The sequence below is a fragment of the Pseudopodoces humilis genome, chromosome 3 (genome assembly GCF_049639895.1).
Source record: "Pseudopodoces humilis isolate 2021_Gansu_Grassland_sample_001 chromosome 3, ASM4963989v1, whole genome shotgun sequence".
Classification (NCBI taxonomy): Eukaryota; Metazoa; Chordata; class Aves; order Passeriformes; family Paridae; genus Pseudopodoces; species Pseudopodoces humilis.
The window spans coordinates 82,926,052-82,944,922 of NC_142202.1; the positions used below are offsets into that span (position 1 = coordinate 82,926,052).

Sequence of the window (18,871 nt, forward strand, 5' to 3'; positions counted from 1 at the left end):
TGTAAGTTCTGTGAGCAGTTAGAGTAACAATGTTCCATCTTTGCATTGTCACTGCTACTCAAGAATTGGAAAAGTTAAATGAAACTCAGGTACATTAATCCAAATATTTTATGTGAGAACAATTCCAAATAGTCACTTAACTGCTGTTTTTTGAAAAACTAGTTTATGGCATAAGACCTCTGCACCCCAGCGTTCCGTGCAGGTCTCTTGAGGGATTGCACACAAACCTGAGGCTGATGGCTGCATGGACAATTTTACTGCACTGTGGTTTAGCATCCAGCGCTCTGCCTGCCCCTGACAACAGTGCTCTGGCTGTTCTGGGCTGCTCAATGCAGGCACGATGGGTGCATTTAACCAGCCAAGCCTGCACTAAGGCATCTGGCCCAAAGTCCTTTGCAATGGCAGTAAGATTGAAATGTATTCCTACAACAAAACATAAAGCCAGAAGGATCTTCCCACTTAAATATCTCCTATCTCTCTCTCATAAAGTCACATTTTCAATTACAAAACTTCGAGAAAAATCAGGCTACCTACATCCAAGGCACGATTTAGAAGACCAAAACACTCCTCATTCTATAACTTACATTCCGTGAATTGTTTTCCCATACAAGTGACTACATTATACAAGGGGGGGGAAAAAGTATATATAGTGTTTTAATTTTTCTTGGCAAGTCTTAAAGTGCTCATCTGATAATGACATTTTAAGAGAACCACTGGTTTTAACTTTCTAATTTCATGTTTTTATGTTCTGTTTTAGGTCCTTGGTCAACACATTACTTCAGTTTGTATCATGTAACTTCTATTTTGTTTTTTGTTTTTACCATTTTGTAAACCAATAAACTTTGATACCACAAAACTGTCTGATGGTCCCATAATCTACAAAAATTTGCTCTGATTTTCTTCCTGTTGCACAACTGAAAAAAATAGAGAAAATGGGCAGGAATTTAGAGATTACTTTGAGTTCTGAAGGATAAGAATTTTATCTTGTCAGATTTTGTTTCCTGCATTCCAAAGTAAAATAAATCAAAAAGAGTATTCCAGGTTCTCCATTTGGGATGCTCTAAAGCTATTATGGTGTCATGCAGCAGTGTTTGAGGCATTTAGATGGATGTCTCTTTATGTTTCCAGGCGTTTGTAAAGACCCAGGCTGTTTTCACACAGATCTCATTATTTTAAACTCATGAAAGATATGTTTCAAATTTAATTGAGAACATTCAACCATGGGAATAAGAGATGTTAAATCCTCCTGAAGCTATTGTTTTAAGGAAGAAGTTTCTTATTTGGTTTTGATTCTTATATTCCTTTGTAGAAGCGCTTCCAAGACCTTTCCTGTTTAATCCATATTTTAATATGATATTACTATGGTAGCAAATAGTGCAGAACTGCAATACAAAATATCTTACAATACCTAACAGCCATGGTATCCCTGGCTTTTTTTAACATGTTTTCCTGTAAATGTACTTACAAATCCCCTTGCTCCACAAGAGCATTTTGATCTTGGTTGCATCATTTTTTAGCAAGGACTTTACTCAGGAAACTGACTTTTAGAGTGCTTGAGCACTAGCATGTAATTTTATCTGGCAATCTCAGTAGCAGACGAGGTAAAGGTTCTGTAAATTATGAAAGTCACTTATCACCTTATGGAAATAACCTACCACTGACCTACTGTCCATACAAGGTATCTGATTATACACCTCACCTCTCTGTATACTATTCTTATATTCTACTCAGAATTTTGGGTATTCTTTAAACACCAGCTATTCCTGTATTGTTTAAATTATATTTGCATTTCTGAAATGCTTCATCCTCTAAAACTGCTGAAACATGAGAGTGCCAAAGACAGTCGTTAAGGTTCAACATCAGTTTTATCAGCACATGAATTTGACACAGGTCTATAAAGTAAGATTGCTGAGTTAATAGTTATCTGTCGTATGTCCACCTGTTGTACTTAAATTATTAACTTGAAGTTGAAAGTTTTTTTAAAAAATATTAAATGTATTGATTTCATTGTTTCAAACCTTTACAGAAAGTCTTTTTCAGAAACCTTTTGCTTGAAGTAACAGAAGTGCTTTATAAAGGAGCAAATGGCAATCTGAATTACTATTTTCAGCCATGCTATGGCCAATGCATGTGAAAACAATAATCATAGAAAGAACAAAATTTTAATCCTGCAAGAAACTGATATTTCAGAGGGCTCTTACAGGTACAGTGAGCAAATGTGGAAATTGCTAAAGGCAGATGTGACTCCCTTCTGCAACAGACTGACTTCCATAAAGTCTAGGGGAGCTTCCATTTCCCATGGACAGATGGATCAACCAAAATACTGACCCTCAGGCATTACATAAAGATAATTCTTTATCTGTACTGAAAACTTTGTGTGGGTTGAGTAAGACTGGCTAAGTTGCACCAGTGAAATGCTTATGGACAGTCAGACTGTAGTGAGCTGCATCATTCTGCTGTTCTCAGGAGCACTTGGTTACTGATAGAGAAAAATTGCAGAGCAATAAAAGTAGTCAGGGCTTGGCTTTGTTCTTAATGGTTTGCTCTTAATCTTTATGCATCTTGAAGGAACAAGTGAAGAGTTATTTGCTTTTTATTTCTTTAGTCACAGCAGAAGTAAATAATACTACTGACCTCCCAGAAAGAAATCATGGTTAAGATCCCAATGAGATGCGGGCAATGTCATAACTCAGTTTGGGAGCACACATCCCAAATCAAACACACAGTCTGTTGCCCTGCACAAATTACTTAGCTAAGCAGGAAAGTCAATAAAACAGGGTCGTTGGGTACTGAACAGAAGGTTGGCCTTGATACCCACGTGGAGATAGCAAAAGGAGCATCCTTGTTCATAATTAACATAGACAGGATTAGTATGCTTTGGTTGCTCAATGCCCTGAATTCTGTAGTGGTTTAGAGTTTCAGGTCTTGATTTCACAAATTTTATCTTAGTCTTTAAGTTTTCAATGTCAGGTAGAAGTGAATAGTCCTGAGAATAATGAGAGAAGATTATCATTACTAAGCAGCATTTTATTAAGATAGAAAATACTCTTGTGGCATCATGTGAGAATAACATTTATTTGCATCTTTGATGCTGAGAACATTGATAATGAAGCACAGCTGCAAGGTATGGAAATTTTCAAAATAAGATGAAGTCTTCTATAAGTTACACAGAACACCACAGTAGTGGAGTGAGTAGCAGAGCTAGAGCTGAGCTCTCAGCCTGTCCTATGGAAAGTTAGATTATCAAAGAGCTCCAGTGCCAATGCTCAGGAAAAAAAGTTAATAGAGAAAAGAGTTTTTAGGACTGGAGATGGAGGAGAGATGGTATGCATTCCCACTGAACTTAGGTTCTCTGAAATCAGTGGAGAAAGTGTTCTATGGATCTATTGGACATTGAACCTCCCTTCTGTAGGGTCCATACAGACAGACAGAATGACAATCTTAGATCATTGTGGCTCTTTTGGCTTGGTTTTACATTGAGAAAGATGAATGTAATCAGTAATTATGTGTTGGGAGACACTTGTGACACATTAGGTGAACGATCCTCTTCTCTTAATTCTCTTAATCCTCATATTACTTGTGTCCTAATTAAAAATTAAAGGCCTTGAACATAAATTCAGCACTTTGTCTGTACACAGCAGTCCTGCATCCAGGGATTTAGTGACATTTCAGGCACCAACAAAATAAGTAAATTTGAATTCAACAGCTACCTTCTGTATCCTGTACTGGCATCAGCAGAGCTGCACACGAGGTGATTCTTACTCTGTATTATGAACCAATATCTTAACTGCACACTTTTCCCTTTTTTGGTTATTTCTTTCAGCTAGCAAGTATGCAAATATATACATAGATATTGTACCACTATAACTTTCATGTACAGAACACACCCAGAATACTGACCAGTGGACTTGGAAAATATGTCAGTGCTTATTATGCTCATGAATGAAAGGAAATGCCAGGACCTCTTAATGTATAACATTCTGAGCCTGCTCATTAATGCAAACCCACTAGGAAAATGTCTCATGGCAATTTGACCTTTCCCAAACAATGACTCCTTATTCATGGTCAATTAGAAGGGCTTTCCTCGCTTAAAAAAATATGAGGACCAACTAATCACATACCTAAAATAAAGTTGTTGAAATGACAGCTGATTTTTTTCTGATAAGTCAAATCTATGTATTTCATTCCCTCAGCAGGGAATAAATGCCTACATGGAAAACTCCTTTTACAAAGATTTAATATAACATGGGCACAGGACATTGCCTCTTAATTTAGTGTTTTCATGTCTTTGCCAATGGGTGTTCGATTTTTGATACAACACTCTCAGTATAATACTCTCCTGCCTTGGCTATGCAGTACAAAAACAACATCTGGGGACTTCAGTGAAAAACTTTGTGGGAGGATAAGAGGTGGCTGAAATTTGAGTTGCAGTTTTTATTGCAGACCTCAGCTTTTAAATCCATTGTATTGTTTAACCTTCAATGTGGTTACTCTGAGGGTATATTTCATTTCAGTGTCTTATTTTGTGCCCTCTCTGGATTCCCAACAGCTGAATGATAGTGCTGTAGACTAAACTTTATGCTGAAATTAAATATGCTGAGATTGAGTGTCTCAATCTTCAGAGCTTGTACTTGTAGAGGTTTTATAAAATAATTGTCTTCTGATGTGAAAATCTCATCTACAAAGCAAATTGGCTAGGTTTTACAAATAATTCCTTTATGATGTAAAATACAAGTGTATTTTGTGTTCTGTGACAAATTTTTTTACATATTTTTATGTGCATATGAATTCACAGATTCATAGAGTAAGTTTGATTGGAAGGGACCTTTAGAGGCCATCTAATTTAACCTCTTTACAGTAAAGAGGAACATCAGCTAGATTAGATTGCTCAGAGCCCCATTCAATCTGACCTTCAGTGTTTCCAGGGATGCAGTACCCAACACTCTGGGCAACATGTTCCAGTGTTTCACCAATCTCATAATAAAAAAAAAAGTGTCTTCTTTACATCTAGTCTTAAAATCAATATATATTGATGTCATATATAAACCCAACACTTTAAATGCAAAGGGTTGGGATTTTGTTTTTCATTTCACTGACTAGCAGGTCAAGGGAGGTAATTCAATTCTGAACTCCACTCTTGTCACAACCCATCTGGAGTACTCTGTTCAGCTCTGGGCCCCCCAACACAAAAAAGACAAGACCTGAGTCCAGAGGAGGGCCATGAAGATGGTCAGAGGGTGGGATCCCCTCTCCTATGGAGACAAGAAAGAGTTGGGCTTGTTGAGCCTGGAGAAAAGAAAGCTCTGGAGAGAGCCTTATCAAGATTCCAGTACCTAAAGGGGGCTTACAAGAAAGTTGGACAGGGATCTTTTACAAAATCATGTAGTGACAGGACAAGGGAGAATGGCTTTAAACTGAAAGTGTAGATTTAGGTTAGCTATTGGGAAGGCATTCTTTACTGTGAGGGTGGTGAGGCACTGGAACAGGTTACTCAGGGAACATACATTGTGAATGCCCAGTCCCTGGAAGTGTTCAAGACCAGGCTGGATGGAGCCCTGAGCAAGCTGGTGTAGTGGGAGATGTCCCTCCCCATGGCAGGGGGGTTGGACTAGATAGTGTTTAGGCTCCCATCATCCCTAACCATTCTATGATTCTGTGAAATGTCTAGGTCTTCTATGTTTCATCCATAGTTCTTAACTTCTTAGGATTGAATTTTATTTAAGTCTTGCATAGACAGAGGAAAATCTTGGTAAAACCAGCTGCAAATCATTGTACTGCTGATTTCATCATGTCACTTGTGTAGGCAAGTCTTGCAGCAGTAACACAACATTTGTTAGACAAAGAACAGGTCAGTTATCCCTGGGTTTGGGACGGGTGCTGTGCCCCTGTAGGTGCTCAGCAGCCCCTGATGTGAGCCCATTTACTAACAGGAACCAACACAAACTGTTGGGTCACTTGCTGTCTGTCTCTTTCAGCTGGAGACACAGCGATTGCTAAGAACTGGCAGCTTATGAAAACAGGTGATACATGCTCAGAGATCATCTTGCTATGCCCTCAAGGCCTTATAAGTTACTTTGCTTGTAATAAGAGGATGCCAGAAGACCTTTATAGCCTATGTATAGACCAAATGTGGATATATATACACAGCTATGTGCCAGGCATGCAGTATATATATGGCTGCATATATCTCCTTCAAATTTGCTGCAATTTCAAAGCCACTTCAGTACATCTTTCTCCTGCAGTTATCTTTCTAAAACATAATCTGCCTAACAAATGCCATCACAATTGTAGGCTCGAGTGTGTGCTCTTGTGCTGAGAGAGATGTCTGTGGAGCTGCAAGCTCATCCCATCAGTAGATCATCCTGCATTAATACCTCAAACACTAATGCTAGCAAAGCTGTTCTGAGTTCTCTTAACTGATAAGTGACTCTCACTCCTTATCAGCATAACAAGTAATAGCAAGAGCTTTGTAAACAGAGAACATCACTAGGCCTTGCTTTTCTAATCTGTCCAAATCCTTAATCACACAAGAAACATGAAGACATGGCAAGAGAAGAGCTTCTAATGAAATGATGTGGCAGGACAATTGCCACCTCATTCAGTCAATGATATTCCCATTGCAAAACTTTGCTCCTCTTTCATATTTTCATCGGCCACTGGGAGGAAGTTAGCATGTAGGAAAAGGAAGAGTTCATCACCAGAGGAAAAATTTCTTTTCTTACTGCTGATAAGTGATTTTGCCTGAAGGGGGTTGCTAAAAGTTCCACATGAGGAATGGCATATCACTGGAAAAGGACAAAGTCACCAGTTTGGGCAGATGGCTGTTGGTGGAGGCCATCAGTTATTGTGAAGCCATTGTGGCCAGGTAGCTGCAAGCCGTATTGAAAGAGTCACATTCCTGGCACTTTAGATTTGGATTTCAGCTACAGTTATCACATATCCTAGATCCATGCCATGCCCCAATGGGAATATCATAAAAGTTCTGCTTTAGGTGCAGTAGATGGCTTCTTAAGGTTTGAATATTTTTTCATTGCTGCTGTTGTCTTTTGGGTAAATTCACACAGTTTGCATGTGAAGGGCCTTTAATTTTTTTTTTTATTTATTTATTTTTTTGTAATCACATTTTATGATTACTGGCAAATAAGGGCTTTAACTTGCGCAGAGGGAAGGAGAATTGCTCTGGCATACAAGTGTTCCAAGCAGAGAGCTCAGAGCTCCAATCTCCCCTTTCAGACAATATAAACTGACAGTGTGATTATGTACCTTCAGAATAAGAATGTGCTTTAGAGGCTCAGGAAATACTTGCCAAGCATAACTATTAAACATAGAACCCTCAGAAATCACATCACTCAAACATGTGTATGAGGTATTTTATTCCAGTAGTGGTGATGGCGTTAACATTTTCATATTTAGATAGTGTTAACCTTGTTGTTAAAAGTGTTTCAGTGGAAATACCATATACATATTTTTTTCCATGTTTTATGTTTTTTATGCTTGCTTCAACATAGCTAATTTGGTTTTATCCTGTTTTACCTCAGCAGTTAAGATCATGGAAGAACCAGAATCATCAGGTGATGACATTTTTGTTACAGCCAGTGCTTATGAAAGGTTGCCTTTCTTTACTGGCCCAAGTGATGTCTCTACCGTGCAGCCTGGAGCTGTTATTACAGATGTGCTGCCATCAATAGCACTGCTGCCTGCAGCCACCAGCCCGTCCTACAGCCCCTCTGAGATCATCGAGCAGTCCCTCGAGTCACCAGATTCCTCAGCTCCAGCCCCTGAGGGCGTTCCTGTGGATGGCACTGGGATGGGAGTGCAGGACATTGCTGCTGAGCTGGACCAGATGGGCGCGGTGAGCACGGCAGCGCTGGACGAAGGCGAGCAGGGCAGTGGTTACATCTCAGTGCTGACCACCGAACCTGCAGAAACCACCCCAGCACCGGTGCTGAAGTATGTAACAACCAGCACCATGACAACTGCAGCCAAAGGCAAAGAGCTCGTGGTTTTCTTCAGCCTGAGGGTAACCAACATGCACTTCTCTGATGACCTCTTCAACAGGAGTTCGACAGAATACAAAGCACTGGAGCAACAGTTCATGCAACTGGTGGGTGAGAATCAGCTGGAACAACACGTGTGGTAGTTGGGTGCAATTTAAAGGAATACACTGAAGTGCACGGTATTTTAACAATACTAAACCCTACTAGGGCTCAATCTGATAAGCTGTATTTTAAAGGATCCATAAGCCTGGGATGCTCTTTTAGAGTACGAAGACAGAATTTATGAAGTCCGTGATGAAAGATTTGACTTGATCAAGAGAACTCAGATACACGCCTAGCATATAATTTATTTGGCTTTTTCTTAGATTCACGTCAACACTATAGCAGTGCTGATTATATCTGAGACTTGTGTCTGCTTGCTGCATTTAAAAATAGGCTTTTAAAAATATATCATAGCATAGGCTGTGATTAGATATGGATTTTCCCTGTTGGTACAATAGGGCACAGGTCAGCTCAGTAACATGTCTATTATACTGTGCCCTAACCTGCCTGGATTGAATGTTTGAAAATAATTAAAGTTGGCTTTTGAGTGAGGTAATTTTTTTCTCTTCCAGATGAATAAACTTCCCAGCTGCTATGCATTTCATTACAGGGGAAACTGCTGCCCATCCATCTCAATATATTATTGAGAAAAGAGTGGAAATCCAGAAGAAGATACTGCTAAACAGAAAAGTTAATTTGTTGGTGGAGCTTAACAGTTGTATTAAACTCAGGGAAATAAATCTGTGATGTGTGTACTTGATAATGAAAATTGACTATAAGAGAAATTAATAGCAGGTAGACACTGACAGTAAGTTAAAATAAAGGCAAATCTCTGTTTTGCAGCTCCTTCCATACCTTCAGTCCAACCTTACAGGTTTTAAGCACTTGGAAATTCTCAACTTCAGGAATGGAAGTGTGATTGTGAACAGCAAAATGAAATTTGCCAAGACAGTGCCATACAATATCACAGAAGCAGTACACTGTGTTTTGGAAGATTTCTGTGATGCTGCAGCCCAACATCTCAATTTGGAGATTGACAGCTATTCCCTGGACATTGAGCCAGGTAAGATTGCATTACCAATGTAAGTGTAAAATCAAAATTAAACAGACAATCTTTTTTCAGACAGTTGCAGCTTCAGAAGTATAGAAATCTTGGAAATAAACACATTAGCAATAGTCTCCCAATGATAGGGGGTAATAAGACCCAAAAAAAAAATGTTGCAAATTCTCTGCAGAGGTATTTTCATACTGTAATTAAAAGCTGGGTGGAGCTGCTGGGCTGTGCATGTTCACCAGCTGCTTTTCAGAGACAGAGTGATCTCTAGAACAGGTGCTGGGTGAAGACAGGTATAAGAAAAACTCGTGTGCCGTTTGCAGGAGTGACATGCAAGCCTTGCACTGGAGTATGGAAACATAATTTCTGATGATTATTGCAATGTTGTAAGAAAACAATGGTTTACAGCATCATTAAATCTTTTTTAAAGGGATACAGCATTCAAAACAAAAGGAGATAATATTTAGGAATAATTGGATTCTACAGATACTCACTAATCGGAGCATGACTTCATGTAGTACTCCATAGATTTGTAATTCTAGAATCTCTCTGGATTTATATCTTTCAAATACATCCGTAGTCTTTGTTAAACAGTAGAAAGTAAGTAAATACACATCTGGACACTGTTCTTACATCAACAGCTTAGTGTTTTCAAAAAATACATTGTTTTATAAAATTGAAGCCTGAATCTATTTTCAGGCTGTGGTAATTTTTTCAGGATTGAATTTAATTTCATTGTCATGGAGAAGAACAATAGCAAGGGTATGCAGATGCCTTCAGGAGTTTTGGTTAAGCTGTCTGTTTATGTACAGCTCTATGGCAATTCTGGAACAAAAAACATTCATTTACAATTCAGGCAGGCAGTTTCTAACCAGTTTTCATTTTACATATGTCTTTGTAGTCACTAAAAGCATGGGTAGCTTGTGGTAAAGAAAGTAAACAAGATCACAGTATTCTACCCTTCAAATACTGCCATGATAAACTGCTGTTTGATGAATAAACTATTAAATTAGTTTATTATATGAAAAGTGAACTTTGGGCTGCGATACATGCCCTGCTTTAGTTATAAATTTCAATTAAATAAAAACTAAAATAAGAAAGATCCTAAAATGCAAGTTCAGAAAAAAATTAACATCTTTCATCTTCATCTGATATGCTCTACTGATGTGGTATTTCAACATTAATTAAAGAAAACAGAGTTTATTACAGAGGGTTTGTGGAGAGAGCTGTTTTTTCAAGGCTTATAAGCAGTAGCATAGAGTCAAAATAAAAGAAATTGTGTTTACAAAGCCAGTATATTCCAGTACAGGTATTTCAAAGCCTGATGCATTTTCATTTCAGAAAACAAACAAAAAAATAAACCCCAACCTGTGTAGCAAGTTAAGGCAATATAACCAAATCCCTCTTTATTGTGAAACTGGGAGCCATCTAGTGGTAATGATGTTCTACCAAAATGAAAACACGGATGGGAACTAACAGTCCAAAATCCATATCAAGAGTCAGCAGCTGCAAAGGGCTGACTGCACTGCTCATAAATAATACCATAAAGAAGGACTTTTAAAAATACGAAATATTTCTTTAATCTAAATGAAGTGAAAACAGAAAATACAACGAAGTATGCACATATGTGTTAAGGAAGATGAAATATTATCACAAAAACTCAGCCCAGCCAAATGCTCGAGCCAAGCTCAGTACTTGTTGTTGTTCAGATGTGCACACACTCACAGTCCAGGAGCAAAGGACATATCAAACCAACATGCACACTGTTTATAGCAAAGGGAAATAGTGCACACTAAAACCCACTGGTCAAAAATTCAAAACAGGAAATAGCCATGAAATTATAGAAGGAAGGGATTATAAATGGACAGCTCTGACATATTAATTTCTACCACTGCAGCATATCCCAGTGTGTGTCTGAGATCTCCCCTATAACAAATGCAATCCTCATTTTTCATTTAAATTAGTATTATTGAGCATCTGGTATACAGAGCATGAATGGCTGCAGAAGAAAACTTTCAGCCCAGTTATAAGCTGCAATATCCAGCATAAATCTTCCTTTTAAACTACATAATTATAAAGGGCCACATAGCCCAGCTCATACCTATGTATCTGTTCTCATTTCATGCTCTGCTCTCTTCTCCTAGTTGGTCCACTTTTATTTTTTTTTCCTTTCTGGATTCATACATCTTACTGGGGCTGTTTGATGGCAAGAACAGGATTTTTATCCCCTGATCTGCTTCACATTTTATGAGACTTTTTACTTTGCCTTCTAAGGTTTTTGCCCCATGGTACACAGGAAACAGGCTCCATGAGAAAAGAAAGGTGGATGCAGCCCTCCTCCTCCTCCTCATCTCATCAGCACAAGTTGGGTTGAAGCACTGGGTTAAAATCACTCTTTCTGGGTCTTGTTTTCCTAATTCTTTACTAGTAAGAAACAAAGAATGGGAAAGGAGTAGCAGGCTTGAGTAACAGCTGTCTCTGATTTGGGCCTTCCCATGAACATCAGGAGGGTTCTTTTCCCTTAATCTCACAGAGGCATCCCTTACTAATACCCAAAACATAAAACAAGAGCCCAGCAAGCCTTTCCAATGTCAACATACCACAAAACAAAACTTAAACAAACAAGACAAAAACAAACAAACCCCAAAACAACAAACAAATAAAAAACCCACACACAAAAAACCCCTACATTGCAAGGCCTGTAAGCATATCTTTTCTTTGGAATTTGACAGTGTTTCTACATTGCAAGTCTTAGTATTGTGCAATATTCAATAATCTAATTCCATTCCTCTGTCATGTCCTAAATTATATGCTTAAGACTATTACAGTTGAAATTATTTCTCACATATAAATAAGGATCTGTATGATGATAGCACTCACAGCAAAAACAGGGTAAAAACATCCAAATGTGAAAATCCTTGTCAGTGAGATGAAAACAAACCCACTGCTTAACAGTGATGGGGTAAATCAGTGCAGATGTCAACATGAGCTTGCATGCTTGGTGTGTCCTTTCATACTGGACGACATCCTCCTATCAGCACGCCCACGTGGCAGGCTGGTAAACATGAGCTGTGTTCTCTGGCTGCCACGAGCCCTGCCAAGGCCCTTTGGGGTAATGCTTCAGTTAATGATTTACCCATCCTTTACAGCTGATCAGGCAGACCCCTGCAAATTCATGGCATGTGACAAGTTTTCCGAGTGCGTAATGAACGAGTGGACAAAAGAGGCCGACTGCCTTTGCAAGCCTGGCTATGCCAGCCAGGATGGATTTCCCTGCCGGAGCCTGTGCGAGCTGGAGCCCCATCTCTGTGTCAATGGTGGGAAATGTGAGCTGGTTCCAGGAAGAGGAGCTGTCTGCAGGTAAATAGATTGATGAATTCTGTTAACAGCCCCATAAACTCTGCTAACAAGTCAAAACCTCACCATTCAGATGCTGTAAGTCACATTGCAAATACCCTTCTGAAGTATAAATAGCCTCACCATGGATAAATCCATTTCTGCCTTTTAGTATACACAGAACATTATGATCTAGTTATTTCTAAAGACACTTCAGAAATTTATTAGAAATTCAGCATCATTAGTAGAGATGACACACACAAAAACATGCATTCCTTTCAGATTTCCAAACACATTTTGAAAAATTAAATAACACATTCACAGTTTTGCTACTGATTACATGGTTTTAAGAAATTACATTTTTCTAAGATGCATTAAAAAGGAAATCTTTATTCCTATAGACTGTGATTCCAGGCTACCCAATAAAGCACATGAAGGCTGAAGCTGCTTTCAGGGCTTTCTGGGAAAGACATGAAGATTAGCAGCTCTTCCTCACTGCAAATATATTCCTTAAGGATTTTTAAATTTATCTTAGGTCAGTACTGAGAGCTACACAGTACTTGAACATTTTAACTCTCTTTTACAAAGTATCACATTTCTTCTAATTTTAAGACTAGACAATTCAGAGCATTATGTGAAACTGTATACCAGACTAGCACACAGTAGCTGAGCAGCCATGTACATAAAGCAAGAATCAAGTTACAATTCTTGCATTTGTTTATTTTCTCTTAATACTTTGATTAGATTAATAATAGGTCTTTTACCTTACTTAGGATTAACATCCAAAAAATAAGACCACTGGATAAATTATTCAAATTATTCAATTATTATAAACCCAAGTACCAAAATTAATTTTCTTCAATGGGCATCACAAAAAGTATATTTAATTCAACACATTACTGCCAAATTCCTGACTTCCAGAGACAAAGTAGAGCAGCTGCAGCATTTAGTACTAGAAATCAGCCTGTGAGCTAGAAAGGTCCTCTTCAAAACTCTCCTGAGGTAGCCAGGGATCCAAGCTACTCCTCCAAGACTGATGCACTAAGGAAAATAACCCTTTTCCCTTTCAGAAAAACCCTGACTAGATATACGGGTATAACCAAATGGTCATGAGGAATTATACAAAATATTAAAAATAATAAATGAACTTTCGAGTGAACTATAGCAAGGCACAAATTCCCACCAGTGTCAGACTGACAGCTTGTGCAAACTTGTACAGTCAGACAAGTGGCCTACTATTTGCATTTGTGTTCCATGTAAATTCACTTTCTCCTTGTTTTAAAAGAAGATTGGAGTCCTGCTATTTGTAATAGAACTCTTATTTCAGACCTTGCTCCCCAGAGTGAAATCACCAGTAAAGAGAACATAGGCTTCAAAGATGTGTTCAGACATTACCTTAAAACACACCTGAACTTCTAAGGTTCTAAACCACAAATGTTATATATGGGGTTATAAATTTGTCAGAGATATTTAAAATGCGTTATTTCCTTAAAATTTGTAGGTCAGCAAGGAATATATCGATGTCTTTTTATTTAAAACTCACTCTCACAAACGTAAAAATATTATCTTTCCCTATCATCAATCACATTTTTTCATGCAGACACATAATTATTTGTAGTGGAAATAATGAGTTCATATTACATTTCTTTTTTGTTTAAGTTACTCAGTATTTTTTGCCTTGAAGTTCTGTACATTTTTTCTCTTCCTTTCCTTATTTTAGATGCCCCGTACGTAGACACCAGCTTTACCAAGGACAGCGCTGTGCAAAATTTGGTCCAGAACCCATACAACCCTTCACTTTTAAACCTCTCATTCTTGGCTTAGGAAGCCTTGGTTTTCTTTTCATCATTTTAATTATTAGGATAAGAAGAAAATGCAAAAGAAACTCTAATTTGCAGTAAGCTGCTCACAATCTTTTCCTTCACATTTCAAACTATTCCTTTTGTTTCTTTTGCAATTTTAAATCTTACCTAAACAAAAATGTTCTGCATTGTAGAAGTCCTACTCTCAGCAGCTGCAATTCAGAAAATGCTGTGAGGATTAATCCTGCTTTTGAACATGATGAGCCCCTATCTAGCTTTTGTCACACGGCTTGCAGTGTAAGTGCTTGTCTCAGTTCCTCAGAGATCCTTGATCACGAAGCATTACATGAACTTGAAAACACAATTCAGCCTGGAGGTAAACTGCATGGAAATCCTTCTCATCCCTAACAAAAAGCCCCACCTGAAATAACAGGTCCACCTTCATGTATTAACTCCACAATTAAATCAAACTCAAAGCTACTTTCTTGCTTGGCAATTTCAGAACTGAAACTACTAATGCATTAATTTCCTTTCCACATTTACTGCAGTGTAGGTTTCATCACAAGACTGTAGAACTGCTTTTCTTATATCTCTCTTGCATGGCTCTGGCAGTCTATCCTATCTGAGTGCTTTTAGTCATTTAGAGAAATAATTAGTGGTTTGTTTTTTTTTACTCTTGTAGGTCACCAGATGAGTTTACAAAACCAAGACTGACAAGTTAGTCTCTGGAATTCTTCATTTCCAGCATCAGCCAGACAAAACCAAGGTTTGTAACTATTTTCAAGAACCTTAAAAATCTGTTATTTCCCATTGTCAGTGCTACCGGTGAGCCTCTTTGTATTAATTTCATACAAAGAAAAGCTCGGATTTTTTGGATGCTTGATATGACAACGAAGTTCTATTTCTGCATAACCATGTGTTAATGTGGTTATATGAAAACTTGCACATGTGAAGGAAGAAGAAACACCTGAAATGACAAATTAACACAAAATGCAGTCCAAAGGGGAGGTTTAAATAGTAGTACTAGATCACTTAAAATCTCAGATCACTCAGTCTGGTTAAGCTACAGTTTGACAAGTAGGAATTCTAATTTGAGCAGAATACTGCTCAAATCTCAAGTATTATTTCAAACTCTTCAACTTGAAACCCGTTGTTAACTTTGGGGGGGGAAAGACAGAAAGGAGAAAAGCTGAGTCAAAGATTCCTCTAAAATTGGCAGATGTTTCTGATGTATCCGAGTCCTCTTGATAGGTACAAAAAAAAGCTTTGACTTTGCCATTTTTATTTTCTGAATTACAGCCCAATTAGGAACAAAAAGGTTTTGCTATAGCTGTTAGCACCCATTGTTATTAGAGGGAATATCAGTACAGGAATGCCCTTGGCACTAGCTAGACATTACGGAAGACAGAATACCAACTATGTGAATCTTGGGCTCCTTACATGTTTATTGCTATGTAAATAAAGGAACGAGCAAAGATAGCATACAGAAAGATTTATTGTCACTGATCTTCATCAGGTCTGGTCTGTTCAAGTCTGTGGCCACAGTTACAGACTGTGCTGAAAATGGGAGGACTACGAAGATAGAGATGGACAAAGACAGATATGGACAAAGCAGAAAGGAATAGCAGTTTGGAAAAGCTCAAGAATGAACTCGTTTCACTGTCCATAAAAGCAGGAGCACAGATGTTTGCAATTACTATTTTACACCCACCTTAAAAGAAATGTGCCTGTGGGCATTGTAGACCAATCAACTTTCATAAGAGCTAAACTACTTAAAATTACTACATAGAAAAGCATTAGATATTTTATTAAAGTAATAAAATGGCACATCTGTTAAAGAAAACCAGGTCTGTGTCATCTAGGCCACATCTGAACTGTCAAAAGTACATTGACAAAGCTCTTCTCAAGATGTAGTAAAATAAATTAATTTAGTGAGAAACCCAGCAACCACAAAATTGAAATGGATTTAAAAAAATTTAGGTGGCTATTTTCCACTTTTATTCTACTTAAGTTCATCATGAATGTTTACATCACTCTTAGATTCAACATGTTTTTAATGATTTGACAAAAGTCAATGGCAGAAGAAAATGAAAGTAGAATGGCTTTCATTAGCTGAAACCAAGAGGAACACTTTGATTTCACAATCTAGAAAATTCCTTCAGGGCTAAAATTTTTAAAATAGAATGTGGCTCTTGAACTGAATTTTTAGGAGGATGTGGCTATCTACAGCTTATAGGCCAAACTGAAAATTCAGTATTTAAATTCTGGTTTGCAATATGTAATGACAGCAGTGACAGCTTTCTAGGATGTATTATCTAGAAGTACAGCTCTGCATTTATAAAGGCATATATGAAAATAGGCATAAAGTTCCAGTAGAAGCTAAAATAACCTTCAAAAACCTTCCCAAATATGAAAAAATGTCTCCAGTTTAGTTATAGAATCACTGCATGGAAAATTATTGCAAAACTTACTTATCAGAGGGGGTTTTGATGGGGTGGAGTTTTACCCAATTAGTCATTAAAAACCTTTAACCTTTAAGAATGCTGCATCCACAATTTCTCTGGGCAATCTCTTCCAATGCCTCACCACCCTCACAGTTAGGAATTCCTTCCTTACATCTAATCTAAATCTCTTTCAGTTTAAAGCCATTCCCTCTAGTCCCATCACTCACTGCCCTTGCAAAAAGTCTCTCCCTCCTTCTTGGGCCCCCTTTAGGTACTGAAAGGCCACTAGAGGGTCTGCCTGAAGCCTCTTCTCGAAGGATGATTCTTAAAATGAACTACAGTTCTCTTAACAGATATAAGTGTGACCTTGCCTATTAGCTATTAGATAAATAGTACATTTTCAAATTCAACAATACTTTTCAAATGTCTTACGGGACCTTTCTCTTATAGGTGTTCAAGAAAGAAGGTCTGCATTATTCAAGATTAGACTGCAAGATGAGTATGAAAAAAAAAAATCAAGGATTCCTAAAGATACAATATTTTGGCTCTAAAATCAGTGCACATTAAAAGAAATAGTTTTACTGAAGGAAAGCAAATGACCAAGCAGCTTCTGAGCATGTCTAAAATGCCTGGTAGGAAGTCCCCACTATTAAGATGCATGCGTTAAGCTTCTGGTGCTTACACATCTTAATTGTTTTATTTAAGAGCTGAGTGCTAGAAACAGATTTTGCTGAGATGTGACATTTTTCAATATTGTATGTTACAACCATTCTGGTAAAAAATGTCAATGGAACTTCAGTGCATTTCTACAGCCCTTTATTTACCTTCCTTACACACACTGATGCAAATGGTGAATGAAATTAAGACCTCTCATTGACCAAAGGCTACATTCAAAGCATTTGGGAACTTCATTCCCTCCCTGAATGCTCACATTGCAAATCATACAGAAGTTGAATTTTTCAAGGGTTTCTATGAACATCAGATTCCTATTTTTCTGTTAATAAACACATCATTTTTACATATGTACATATTCACTTAACTGTTTAATTTCTGGTGACAGTGAAACTATCAGGATATCCTAAGACTTCCAACTTTTTGCTGAGGTACAGTATGTGAAGTTTCATCTTTTCAGAACACGAGATTTATATTCACAAGCACCCTCCTGGCAGTGAGTAGATTAGAATTAGACATGAGCACCTACACTTTAAACTCAGTATCCACACAAATAATTTTGAGAGGCTACTGTTAGGTTTTTGTAGGAGAAATCCAAGCAGACAACAGGTGGCCATTAAGTATTTTGTAGGCTTATTAATTTATGCACTATGAATCCACAGTACAAGCATTATTTTACCTTGAGTATCTTTTTCCTGAGTTTATATTTATATTCTGCACCAGTGTTGTGTTCAGGCACTGGTTTGCTGCTTGGTGCACACCAGAAGTCATATTTACAGCTCAAACTGAGCTTCTAGACAAAGTTCATGACTATCCTGGATGACAACTCCTTATCCAGATGTGAAACTTTCATGTATTCAGGACAGCAGCTGATTTTAGTGACAATTCTTACTTCGTAACGTGCAGTTACCACAGCAAAGACTGAACTTTAGTTTACCTTCACAAGTCTGCTGAAAAGAACTGTTTACGAATTCCAAACAACTGCACAGATTTGCCTGCAAAACCACCGGAACTGGTGACTGCGTGCAAATGAAGGCAATGCACCAAGAATACAAGGTTGAGTTTCTACAGCTGAAATAGTGTTTTTACTTACTTTATTTAAGTAGGAAACAAAAATAAAGAAGAAACATAAGATGTGGTTCTACACAGTAAGACTTCAGAATAAAATTACTTTAAAAGTACTTTTTGCAGGGCACTGGAAGTCATCCTTGCCTACAAATGCTAGCTTTTTACTGTCGCTCATGTAAGCTAAGAATGCATTAAGAATGCTGATAGCATTCCATTTTTTTCCATTACAAATGTATTTTTGTATGTGTTTAGTGTATTTCAACTTATACTAGTTATCATTAGCCAGATTTTAAAAAAAATAATTTTAAAATGTGTATTTTAATAATGGTTATTCATGATTGTATTTCAACTATTAATTACCAAATATATTTGCTGGACGTAAACCTTTTGTATTTCAATAAAACATAATAAAATTATTTACTTGAAAATTTCACAGGGAATTGAAGCAGTACCTAA

The 18,871-nt window shown here is 37.6% G+C and overlaps 1 protein-coding gene across 2 annotated transcripts in view; it reads left to right on the forward strand.

The window, feature by feature from the left end:
* The window catches only part of IMPG1 (interphotoreceptor matrix proteoglycan 1), a 55,696-nt gene extending 37,000 nt beyond the window's left edge, over nucleotides 1-18,696 (forward strand). Inside the window, exons 13-19 of one of the 2 annotated variants that reach the window (XM_014263408.2) lie at nucleotides 7,539-8,104; nucleotides 8,883-9,102; nucleotides 12,243-12,453; nucleotides 14,150-14,326; nucleotides 14,426-14,607; nucleotides 14,914-14,997; nucleotides 17,126-18,696. In XM_014263408.2, the coding sequence (XP_014118883.2) occupies nucleotides 7,539-8,104; nucleotides 8,883-9,102; nucleotides 12,243-12,453; nucleotides 14,150-14,326; nucleotides 14,426-14,607; nucleotides 14,914-14,945 (1,388 nt within the window). In that variant the 3' untranslated portion in view covers nucleotides 14,946-14,997; nucleotides 17,126-18,696. The remainder of the gene's footprint in view (nucleotides 1-7,538; nucleotides 8,105-8,882; nucleotides 9,103-12,242; nucleotides 12,454-14,149; nucleotides 14,327-14,425; nucleotides 14,608-14,913; nucleotides 14,998-17,125) is intronic. The other variant, XM_088053064.1, reaches the window with a different exon arrangement.
* The last annotated feature ends 175 nt before the right edge of the window (nucleotides 18,697-18,871 follow it).